We start from the raw sequence: 13279 nt of genomic DNA on the forward strand, positions 1-13279 counted from the left end.
GACAAATTCCCCCACAAAAGTCAATTTTTCCAAGTCTGTCGTGTTCCTCTTTTTCTTCTAAAGTGAATATTTTTGAAATATATTTTTTTAGTCAGATAAAAGAATAAAACCGAAGCAGCTCAATCCCAGAACAGCTCGTCATCGCCGTGATTATCACAGGTCTCTGTTCCCCCAGCGTGCGCCCCCTACAGGCCACACGCGGACCTACAGATTGTGTGGGTGTGGCTAAGGAAATCTGCCTAAGAGGAAGTCAGGACAAAACAAAATGTAAAGAAAAGAGATAAACATGAGAATTAAAATAAAAGAAACAAAAAATTAAATTGTTTAGTACAAATAAAAAAATAGAAGAGATCCATGCAGTATTTAAATTGAAGACCTTCAGAGTAAAGGGACTTTTTATTTCTCAAAACTTTTTTATTTTAGAATTAAAGACAAATAAATTGATTTAATTTTGGTATTGTTGTTGCTCAAATAAAAATCGGATTCATGACTTAATGTCAGTAAAATCCAAAACAACACGTTTGAAAGGAAAAAGCTTGTTTGGATCCAATTAAATTGCGTAAAACGTGTCATCTAGAATGAGTTAGCTATGGTTTTAAAAAGCTGGATGCTCAGGAAAACTAGAATATTTATTGTTTATAGTTTATAGAGTGGGACAGAGTATGGAAATAGCCTAGACTACAATCCTGCATATTTACAGTGTCTTACTATTTTTGGGCACTCCACACTGTTCATTGTATGCACTGTCCCTTAAATAAATGAATACAAATAGTGTTAATTTCTCTTTGTAGATATAGATTTAGTTGAACTATTTCATGGTTTCTGTGGACCATTTTCCCTAAAAAAAAATCTCTATTAAGTACAACAAGACACATCTTTAAAATCTTTTTTAACAGTATCCAGAAAAAGCACTTTGAATAAAGTTTCATAAAAATCAGAAAATTATGAAAAACACAAAAACATTTGGTTTTCAGAGCCAGAAAACTGAGGCTCAAACCTGACTGTTTACCCAACGGATGATGTGCGTGTCTGAACGTGCGTGTGAATGGACTCAGTTACTGTTTATGTACACAAGGCAGCTGTGAATCAATGAACCCTCAATCCTCTGAGGCGGCCCTTCGTTGAATGAAGTGCATTCAGAAACGGGGAGCAAATATTAGCACAGGATAAGGACACAAAAACAACACACAGGGACAGAGACCAGACATAGTAACGAGCAGTGGAGCTCATGCATGCTGCTGCTGTTGGACATTTCATGTGACACCAGGAGATCTTTACACAAAAACAAACTTCATGTAATGGGACGGCATTTTTAATTGTCAAAAACCAGGTATTGATGTGGTGATAAGTGTGTTTTTTTATTATCATTTAATTATGTTTAAAATAACTTAATAGACAATAGCTTAATAAAATAAATAGATCTGTTCAATAGTAGTTTGCAGGGTCACCATTTCAATAATGCTGCATTGCTTTGATGCAGGTTTGACTGTTGAGCCGTTTACGTTCTCACCACACGATGACAGCACTGACTCCTGGGTTTGTTCCATTGACTGTCTGTGACAACCAGACTGTGTGACGTCACCCATAGAAACTGACTTGCTTCCAACTCCAACCAAAAGAAGACATTTGAGTTGCCATTTTTTTTGTGATATATGAACGTTGCCACATTGGAGCCAGGAGACATTACAAAGCAATAATGATTGGTCCATGTCGGTCTGAGTCAGCATTTTTTCACCAATCAGGAGTGAGTTTGTTGGAAGGCTACACCCCCAGCACTTGAAAGGGGGCTACATGAAATCTGTCAATCAAATTTTTTGAAGGTTCGGCGTAAAACCACCTACTTTCATTGAGGCATCTGATTGTTCAGTTTATAACTTGAATAACTTGAACTGCAGAAAGAAAATATCATGAAAGAATTATCAAGAACATGTAAAAAAAGTCATCAGAGCAAGAACGGTTACTCTGACAAACGGAATGACTAAGTAACAGCTGTGTACTTCTCTACAGAAGGATTTTGGCTTCTTCGGGCTGGTGGATACTTCCTGTTTGGAATGCCAGGGGGAGGGGTCACTCAGTCCAGTTCTCTTGTACAGTCAATGGTTTGTTCTAATTCTGTGTTTCTTTTCCAGTTGTTGCCCATGTTGTCATCAAAAAGTACAGTGGTGTTTGTGGTGAAGCACGGAAAGTAAATGAAACAGAGAAAGGTGGATGGGCAGATCGAAACAGCATGGAGTCATAAAAGATTTATGGATCAGTTGGAAATCAGATTTCAAATAAATAGAAATCAAATCATAAAGACTTTTTTGAATAAGGTAAAACCAAAGCCAAATCAATCAAATTAAATAAAAAAACAAATTCATACAGCACTTTCCTGACTAAAGTGGCTCAGAGTGCTTCGCAAAACAACTTTGTGCAGAACTTTTTATACCTGATTGTTATTGGCCCAGGATTTGGGCTACCGTTGATGGAAATGGAGTAGTGGTGTTCCTAAACAGGATGAGAAAAGGAAAGGCAAGTATGAAGGAGCTTGGAATGTAGGGACTTGGACATGAAAAACTGGATAGTTGATGATGGAAAGAATAAAGGTGAATATTCTGTGTTCAAGAGACCAGATGGAAAAAGAGCACAGTTTTTGATATATATATATTTTTTGACTGGAAGCAGGTTCAAACTTTTTTATCATAGTGTATGTGGAAGGAGGAGAAGGAAGGTTAGTTGTTGAATGTTGTCAGTGGTTATGACCCCCAGGTAAGCTAGAAAATATGGGTGAGGTGATCCAGCATATCTCCAGAGGGGAGAAAGTGGTAATTGGAGTCAACTTTAATGGACATGTGGGTGGAGGAAACAGAAGAGTTGAAGAAGTGACGGGTACATTTGGTGTTCAGGACAGAAATACTGAAGGACAGGGCACATTTCTCCAGAGAAAGGAAGAGCATAGGAAGTAGGAACCCATGTTTGATTCGATTTTGTGCAGACACTGTAATCTGAACGAGATCCACAATCTGTAAAATTGTAGCTGGAAGAGTGTGGCCTGATACCATAAGATGGTGGTGTGAGGATGACTATGAGAGCTGGAAAACAGTGGTGAGATATGCAACTGGTGTGACAGAGGAGTGCAAGGTGGAGGTGGGACGTCACCAAGAATCAGCCTTGAGCTTTTTGCTGTTCTGATAGGCAAACCGAGGTTAGAGAGGAATCTGTGGATAATAATGTTCGCAGATGACACTGTGTTCTATACTGAAAGCAGGGGAGGGGTCTAAAAAGAAGAAGAATGAATGGCAGCCAGGATATCTGTGTGAAAATATGAGGGATTCAAGTGGAACGGTGAGGTTACAGGGAGCAGAGGTGAAGAAGGTGGAGGTCACTAAAAGACTAATACAAACGTTAAAATGGAAATATTGGGGTTTTGGATTCAAATATCAACAACTAACACATTTATTCCATTTATTCATTAACTTATAGGCAGTGAATGTTACATATGGCCATAAAAATGCAGATATTTATTTCAATATCTGAATACTAGAAATGACTAATTACTTTTTCATCACACACATTTTAGCTGTTAATCAGTACTTGAATATTTTCTATCCATTTACTTTTTTTTTTAACTCTTACACAATTCATTATTCAGATGATTATTTTTACTTCTAATTTAGCAGCATGATTTGGAACACATTTTGACAAAGGTGGATAAAGGTGGAGAGGATTTCATGTCATCCATGGACACGAGTGAAGATCACATATTGAAGGAAAAAGGTTCAGAGCACTGTCTTGGGTCTAGATGACCCAACTCCCAATGTTAAAGTGCCTAGGATAGCACAAGGGTTACAGATAAAAAGGCAACACAAATTTGATCAAATGTCATTTTACAAAAACATTTGTGATAAGTAAAGTAATTAAAGTAATCTCATGTTATAACATAAAAGCAGCACCTTTTCTACAGCTCTGAAAGTATCCCAAAATGTAGATCAGTGCACAAAACATGCTTTTTCTTTGAAAAAAAATTCAATCTTCAATTAATTTATTTAATTTAATTTAACTAAAAGCTGTCCAGGTCAAAATGTCTATCATCACACAAATGCATATTCAAGGTGAACATAAACAGATTTTCTGGTTTATTAGATTAATGACTCAAAAATGTATTAAAGAAGAAAGAAAATCCAAATGTCATCATTTTCGATGTTTTTTACCCATTAATTGAAATTGTCTTATTATTATTTGGATCTAAATTATTATTAATAATTATGGTTATTATTTATTATTATTTAGATGTAAATTTAGGTTAAGATCACTGTTATTATTATTATTATACAGACATTAATGCATGCTTCGTGCTTACACACGTGACAACTGACCACTCATTCAGCTGTAGGAACCTGAAGTCACCAGCAGAGGGCAATGTACCATAAACAATCCAACCTTAGTCCCCCCCCCTCTCTCCCCCCCCAGTCATGATCCTGAAAACAATGCTGGCAGCTGTCGGGGGGGGGCGGGGGGACGCAGATCTGGCAGCACTCAAACAAAAGCGGCTAATCATCTAACTTCCCGGCTATTGAGCGGATCAATATGTGCTAAAGAGCTCTGAGTTGTGGATTAACGGAAGCCCGCACTGATACGGATGGAAAAAGTTAACAAGATCTGATAGAATTTAAACAATAAATGTGTTTTTTTCCCCTCTGTTTTCATCAGATACTTTTGGGAAAAGGCAGTTAGTTAAATAGCAAAAAGTCACCCAAACTGATTTTCTGCTTCGCTCTTTAACGTGAACGTGGAGGATTTCACGTGAGGTCAAAGCTGACACGATCGAGGAAAGTCAGCGCGCGGGCTTGTGTGTGTGAGTGTTGTGGTGGTGGGGGGTTCTTTTTAGGGGCCAGAGAGGCTCACAGCCATCGTGGGCCCTCCACCAAAATGAAGATCGACGTCACCGCTTCCGCCCAACACCCTCCTCCCCTCTCCCTCCCTCCCTCCCTCCCTCCTCCCTCCCACGGAGTCGTTGGAGCTGCTCGGTCGTCTGCGATCCAACATGGAGTAGTGAGAGATGGGGCTCTAGCGGGGCCACCCCCCTTCAGCAACAGCAGCGACCACGGACGCGCTTTTCTTCTTTTCTACGCACAACTCGGCGCGGAGAAAACACGCGCCTTTGGACTTAAAAAAAAAATAAATATATATAAATACAAGTGGGGCGCGTGCGTGCGTGCACGAGGAGAGTGGAAATCGCCAGCCTAAAACTGTCAGTATAAGCTATCTGCTGATGGGGGAGTTGAAGTCATCATAGGACGGAGGCGATCCACGCGTGGAGGAGCCGAGCAGCGAGGAGGCGGAGAGCGCCGACGCGCACAAAGGCACAGGCGGCGGCGGCGGCTGGAGCGGCGGCGTAGGGAGATTTATGCGGAATCGGAGACGGAGCCGCGGAGAAAGAATGACGAGTAAAAAGTATGCCGCCGCCGCGCTCCGGTACCTGAGGTGAAAAGGAAAAATGATAGAAGAAACGCACCCAAACGAGTGAGTACACCGTTCTCTGTCCATAAGTTGGAGCTGATTGCGTGCGTTTGGGGGGAGGGGGGGGGGGCTTGGTGGAATGTGCTGCCTATAAGTCCGCTTTGCAACTTGATGCTGCTGTGGAGAAATGCACTGACACAGCTAGGAGACCTGGGGGTGTATATAAATATTATTATTTTTTGGTTTTTGGAGCCCCCACCTCGGTGCAGTCGTGAGACAACAGAAGAAGAAAAAAAGAGGAGTGGGAGGAGGAGGGGAATACGCGTGGGTGGATCGGAAACATTTTCTGAAAGGATCTGAGAGCAGGCCCTGTTGCAGCAGCAGTAGGCTCGAATCAGACATGCGCGCAAGTTCCACCTTCCACAAACAGCCGCGCACGCGGCGCGTGAGGGGTCCGCCAGGGCCAGAAGGAATAAGGAGAAGCGCGCGCGCGCGGTTTTTGCGCCTCGGATGTTTGGACACATCTGCGTGTTTGCCTCCAACCGAAGGGGGAAGTCTCACAGGATATGAGATATCCGATATGCCTCATCCGCCATCTCTTTCTCAATCGCCGTCATTTGCATAACCTGTCGCGCTCCATTCATAAAAAACAACACGAAGACTGGAAGCGACCCTTTTTCTTGAATCCTATTTGCGCCAAAGACTGCGCGCAACTACTAGGAGGTCTGGCGCAAAGGCGGGCCTGCGTGTTTCAGGATCCAATTCGCCTTAAAAAGCACGAATTAGTGCGTCTAAAGTGGAGGCAACCGGAGCTGCTGCACGGCGGCCGGAAGCGCCAGCCCTGCAGGAAGGTTGAGGGGCGAATGGCAACAGCAGGGGGCGGAGGGAAGGAGGGAGGGTGGTGTTTGTGCTGCGGTGGCGTGACGCCGGCTCATTCATAAAAGCCCTCGAACCCTCAGCGCGTCTCCATTCATGCCTGCTGGGCCGGTTTGGCGTCTTCCCGCCGGCTGTCCAGCGGGCGCGCACAGCCGACGGCCGGAAGCAGGAGTCCCCCCTGGATGAGGCCCTTTTCTGTTCTTAAATAGAAACACCCTCCCACACTGGATCCTGCTGCTGGTGGTTCCTCACAGCTTCACAGGGAAAGAGAGTATCCACGCAGGCCTCTGAACCAGAAAGTCCCAATGAGAGGTTCCCAAACCGTCATCAGAGGACCACACAGGAGACAGCTAGAGATCAAAGCTTCACGCTTAAACTCCCATGAAAAATGGTGTTTTGGGTGTTTTTAACATGTTCGTTCAGCATGATGGAGGACATTTATAAAGTCATTTTAGTTTCTGATTATTTCGTGATTTAAATTCTAAAATCAAGAAAAGACTTTTTTTTTGAAAAATATCGTATTTGTGACGTAGAAAATGCGCGGGGGTGGGGGGCACACGCTCTCTGCTGTGGCCCATTCTGATGCATCCACTTGTAAACGCGTGTGTCTCTGTTTTCCTTGTCTGAGCTGGAATCTGGATCAAAACGGCGGGATAGCTCCATTATTACTCACCGTTTTTGTTGCACCGGTAATGTTATGTTGAGGGTGTAAACAGAGAGCTCTCAGCAATGGGACAGGGGGCGGAGTTGCTCCATGCCAATGGTCCCGCCCACAAATCAAGCTACATTTACACCGCATTTGGCAATGCACGTTTTAGCAGCCTCTTCCAAGGAATAGTCTAAGTTAATGTAAGTAAACACATTTAAAACTAGGGGTGTGACAATAACCGCATTACCGCTGGGGTGATGAGGTAACCGCGACAGCACGCCCCCTACTATTTCATCACCGCTGTTTAAAAATTCCACACTGCCACAGCTCTATTTTGCAGCATCAGCAAATTTCTAATGACCTCCTGCCGCTCTGCAGAAACTATGTCCTAGAAAATGGCACAAGTTTTTGCATGAACCCCGATCAAACCTCAAACCACAGTAAACATCACAGAAATTGAGAGAATTAAGAGAAAGCCATGTGCAACTTTTAACCTCTAAACAAAGTTTGTGGTTTTATGGATGTGTTAACCTGTCATTGTGACAGATAAGAAACCATCTTTGTCTTTAACTCAGTGTTTTCTGTTAAACAGTTCACCAAAACCCAGAGATCTCCGGGGTTCCATTATCACTAGTTCCTGCGATCACTTTATGATAGCATCTAACCCTTTTGAATGAAGAGTTTCCCCAGTGAAAGTGAATGCATCCTCCAAGTGTCGTACTGCGGTGTTACCGGATGGAAATAGTCATCGTTTGTGTGACGGGGTTTTCTTATCAAAAATAAAACCGGTTGTAGGATTAGTCAAGCAAAGGACATAGGAGACACACCTTTCCAGTGTCACGTTTTTTGTTCAAAAGGTGGCGTGTCACATTCCTCTGTTCTTCTGTCAGCTCATTGAAATGGAATCCCTTTTTTTCTGGTTTGTTTTTGTTCTGAACGTAAAGGTGAACTAAGAGCAATCCAACATTTAACAGTAGGGGCACCTCTTTGTTGAGATTGTTTTTGAGAAGGACGGGTAAGGATGCATTGATCCGCTGGGTCCTGCTGCACGGTCAGCATGTGCACACTCAGTATTGGACAGGAGATCCCGCTGACATTCAGCTAAGGTCGGCATAGCGGCGAAATACAATCTGGGTTGAACCAAAAAAAAAGCTGTATTCACAAAAGCAGCAGAGTGGCGTTTGCATTTTTCTTTGGTTCCAGTGTTCCAAATTTCAGCAGGAAATCACAAAGCAGTTCCAAAAAAGGAAAAAAAAATGTTAAGCTACAGATTTTTTTTCTTTTCGTTTTTTAAAGTTGTTTTTAAAAAGTTCTGATTTTGTTGGGTAAATTTTTGCCTTCCGACCCATTTTTGATCTATTGTAAGAGTGTTCCCAGTGGTCTTTTAATTATGATTATTTGACTTTAATTATCTTTCTAGGAGTTTGCATTCCAGTCCCCTACTGTTTCCGGCCCCCAAAGACTGACTGGGCTATGTGTGCCCAAACCATCAGACGTCCACCGCCATGCTTGACTGTTGGCATCTTTGTGTTGTCCAATACTTTCCTCTCTGAGTTTTGCAAGTCTTGTGGGCTTTGATGAAAGACGGTGTATGGACGCTGATTTAAAAAAAAAAGTTTTATGAAAACAAACGTAACAAAAATGAAGGACAAACTTCTTGGACGATTTTTACTGCCTCTGATGGAGCTTAAGCTCTTCCTAAACTTCTGTCAAATTGTCAGTCAAGAGCAAATGAAATCGGCTTTAGAAAGAAGATTTCTTTTTGTTTATTTATACTCGTTCTCACATCGCCAAAAAACATTTTTCTTTATGCTTTCAAAGGAATGGACAGGAACACTGCTGGTGATAGATAGCAACCTTTTTTCACTTTTAAACCATTCAGAATCATAAGTATATATTTTTTCCCTTCATTATTATTGGTATACATTCTCATTCCTTGAACTCAGTTTATATTTTTTCTGCTTGGCACACTGCTAACTATACAATTTATTGGCAAAAACCAGATTTACAGTATTTTTTAATTTTTTTTTCTGGTTTCCTATTTTACCCTGAGCTGTCCCAGGGTCCAGTTGTTCTTCTGCGTCATTTATTCTGATATTAACTTTCCGAAAAGTTTTGTTTTGCACTTGGTTCCACTGTTTTATGAACAGAATCGTCCCGAAACACAAAGGGCAGGCGTAAACAGAAACACTTAGTTGGACTACACTAGGACTGCACGATATGAGGAAAACTTTCGACGTGCGATACCAGTGTTCAATATCGCGATGACAATTTGATTTACGACACATGAACAAATGGCAAAACAATCATATTCATTTCACCGCAACCATCGTATTCAAATAAAAGTCAACATAACCTAAATAATACTCTAAAAAAACACTTGTCTAATAAAGAAGGGCTCCATTTGATTAGTCAATGACCTGGCGAGGTTCATCCGAATGCATAAACAGCTTTATTAAACACTTCAAGCTGCCATGAGATTATTTTAGCATGCGTGCAAACATATCGCAGTGTACGCCATCTTTGGGCTGATATCGCGATTTATTCTGCAGGCCTTAAGAACACTGATACGCAGTTTGTTCAGGCACATTTGAAGTGAAAGCAAAAAGTATGTTTCAGACCACATTTACAAACTTACTTTGTGTCTACAGATGAACATCACAGACCTTTATACCCCCCCCCCCCCCCCCCGTGTACTCCCCCCCTCCACACACATCATGTGGAACAGATGCTTTTCCACAGTGTTTCCTGTGTTTTACAGAGGCTCATCACTGCTCGCTATCCGGAGCCTCCGGGCCAAATAATGGCCCGAGCTGTTTATATCGGGATGACAAACAATGGAAGCAGCTTGTTTGTCGTTTCTTCTTCTTTTTTTCCCCTCCTCCCTACTAATCTCTGCTCATCAGCTGACTCGATGACCAAGATTATAATAGCTGAAGTTTTCATTCACTGGCCTGCGCGGTCGTCCAACCTCAGAAGCTCGTCTCAGGGAATGAACTCCATGAACCTTCTTGGGGGAATTGGTTCAGGTTTCAGCTCAGTGTCCCACCGTGTTTCCTGACTTAATTGACTAAAATCTGCACATTCGGGGCATGAGCATGCATCAGAGGCTTGGTCTGTGCATTCTAACCGTCTATAAAGAAAGGGCACCCCCACCCACAAAGCCTCCTTTTTTTTTTTTAGCGTTCATGTGCGGAAATGGAAAACTGGATCATTTACTTATAAAAAAAGTAAAGTAATGTCTCACTGAGACTGCCTGTAAATCGTTGGAAATTCTGATTTGACAGATAAGATAGCAATTTGGAACATTTTCAGCATCAAGGATACTTTTGCAGCTTATTGACTCACATTTCCCTTTTTTTAATAAATGAAAACTAAACTGAGAACAGTTTGTGACAACTCTGGGACTACTTTGACACATCGTTTGATATGCAGATTTATAAACACATTGAAGGGAAGCCTCAAGACTTTCAACTTAACAACACCCCAATACATATTTTGAGACCTATTTTATGTTTTAAAATGAGAGATTGTCATTAAACTTGGTCATTGAATGTATATAAGAACTGAATAGGCTTTCCATAGAAAGTGGTTTAATTCCAGCTCCGACCAAATGAAGTCAATTCATTTGCCATTTTTTTCATATGTATGTCACATGTTGGAACCAGACAGCGTCAAGAAGTATTGATCAGTTTGAGTTTGTCTGAGTCTATATTTCTATGGCAACCACTCTCACCAATCAGGAGTGAGTTTGTTGGAAGTCCAACCCCCTAACAAATGAAAGCAGGTTTGGGAGAATTTGTCAATCTAGCGTTTCAAACGTTGAACATGGCACAACATACTTTTATTAAGGCATCTGATTGGTCAGTTTGTAATTGAAATAACTTGCACTACAGGAAAAAATATGATAAGAAATTTGGATTAGCTGCCATCAATATCAGACAAAATGAGAGCAACTAAATATTTTTACAATCTTTTGTGGTTTACTTGCATCTGATGGTTGGATTTATGTTAAGATACAACATAAAAATGATAAACGTCTGTCCTTATTGTGTAGAGATGAACAAAAAACATTTTTTTTGTTCAAGTTATTAGTTACCGGTATATATTAGAAATATGGTAACTTTTTGCTTAAAGACCCATTCTGATAAAAAAGTGTGTTTTTAACATGTTCTTGTGGCATTTTGGAGGATACATGGAAAGCAAAGTAGGCATAAAAGTGCATTTCTAAGTATTTCTTTATTCAAATTTTTGTGAATTAGGAGCAGACGAAAAAAAATTCAGTTTAAAAAAAGAGTGTATTTGTGACATACGAAATACGCTAGGCGGGCCCCAAGCTTCCCGCTCCACGTTCTCAGCAACGTGTAGGGCAAGGGGGGGCGGAGTTGCTCCGCACCAACGGTCGCGGCTACAACAGCATAATCAAGGTTAAAAGACCACTGAGGATGCTGTGAAAATAACTCGGGGATGATCTGAGAAGGATTTTAAGTGTTACGCACAGCGTTGTGTAAAGAATAATGCTTTAAGACACAGAATTGCCCAAATCAGAGAGGTTTTAAGATGAGATTTGGTTAAAACTGAGGATATTTTTTGGTGTTGTTAGCTTAGTTAGTGTGTCTGTAGCTGTCAGCCACCACTTGACGTCAAAATTGTCTTCATAACTTGTGAAATGACACTTTTGTGTTGGCACCTTTTGCTGTCACTTCTATCCGGTCAAAAAAGTTCACGCAGCTGACAGTTTAAACTTTTTTACCACCATACAGAAGTTTATTGGTTCAAGAACCTTGAGGAAGCTTTGCGTTATCATGTGGAAATACCAACTCCCTTCAGAAACGGTAATGGCTGTCATGTGTAGCTGTAAATAATGTATATTTAGACCAGAGAAGCCCTTTGAGAACAGACTTCCTAGTGTTTGATGATGCAAATGATTTTCAATTGGGTTGGTGCCCTGGAGCTGCACCACCGTCTGCCAAACACAAGATAAACCATTGACATCTGATAGTTTATTTAACCCAAGTCCACCTGATCAAACACACAGAGCAACGGCGGTGGATGCAGATTCTAGAAGTCCTTTTCAGTTGACCCTAAGTGTCGACCTGAGCTAAGAATAAGCTGGCGTGAGGCGCTCTGATGGTTTTTCAGCTTCCTGTGAGAAACCTTCAGCCAATCAGCTTCATTTCTGTCGGGTTCGTCTATACAAGGTATTTGCTGCATGTCACAGGGACGTCATCTCATGATTTCATGCACAGTCTGGCCTTGAACATTTGCAGCGAACTGCCTGTGGAGGGAACATTTAAAAAGTTTAGTGGCTGTGAAATAAACTTCTCAGGGAGCAGCACATCAGTGCAGGAAAAATGAGGTTCTAACACTAAAACACAGAGGTGGAACCGTCATGTTGGTTGTTGTGCTACATTAAAACAGAGAAAATTGAATTCAGAGAAAAAATATCTCCCTTTGAGGCACAAAGAGGCTTTCTTAAAGCAACTTTGAATGCACATTGACTTTATTGAAAACCCCTTAACACTTTCAAGCAGGAGATGTCACCGACAATAATGTACTGTTTTGTCATACCGTAATTTTGTAATTATTGTGATTTTCATGTTTAACGTGAATCAGCTGGTGATTCTGATGCGTAGAAATGCAGCTTTTCTTTTTGGCAAAACTTCACATTGTCATGTCGAGCTGGTTGGGGCTTCGCATTTAAATGATAATGAAGAAAAAAATGAAACCTTTCATCACTCTTCAGTAATTTACACATTTAACATAATTCCTGTGGAATCTGCAGCGGAGAAAAGCAGCTGCGTAGAGGCATCATAGTGCAAAGCCGAAATGAAGAGCCGCCTTTCTCCGCGACAGAATCAGCTCATTTGTGTTACACTTGCATAAACATTTCAACTGTTCAACAATTTGTATGGGCAGGTTTTTTAATGTATACCGACCAAATGTAGATTACTTTGTACTTTGTTCCTGAATGGTTTGGGATGTTCTTTTGTTGATAAAGTAATTGTAATCAGCGCTGACCACTTTCAGAGTGAATTTCAGACAATAATGACCCGTGCCTGATTGATCTGACCTCAACTCGCAGAAGTCGCGCCGTGATTGGTGGGCCGTCCGTGGCGTGTTATCCTTTACCGCTGCTCTCATGTCAGTTGACTCACCCATTCACACCCGCAGCCGGAGCCTCGCGCTGCCCAAACATGTGAGCGTTCCACATCGCTCCAGTGATGGACAGAAAGCCGATCACACTTCCCCTCTGGAGCCTCCCCCGTCAATAGTTGTGAATGAACTCACTTCACCTCCCTGAGTTCCTCCCCC

The 13279-nt window shown here is 41.6% G+C and overlaps 1 protein-coding gene across 1 annotated transcript in view; it reads left to right on the plus strand.

The window, feature by feature from the left end:
• The first annotated feature begins 4946 nt into the window (after positions 1–4946).
• The window catches only part of LOC101162704 (sprouty-related, EVH1 domain-containing protein 2), a 28737-nt gene continuing 20404 nt past the window's right edge, over positions 4947–13279 (plus strand). The window contains exon 1 of the mRNA XM_004077229.4: positions 4947–5502. Within this exon, the coding sequence (XP_004077277.1) occupies positions 5477–5502 (26 nt within the window). The 5' untranslated portion in view covers positions 4947–5476. The remainder of the gene's footprint in view (positions 5503–13279) is intronic.

The sequence above is a fragment of the Oryzias latipes genome, chromosome 15 (assembly GCF_053564925.1).
Source record: "Oryzias latipes strain Hd-rR chromosome 15, Olatipes_Hd-rR_3.1".
Lineage (NCBI taxonomy): Eukaryota > Metazoa > Chordata > Actinopteri > Beloniformes > Adrianichthyidae > Oryzias > Oryzias latipes.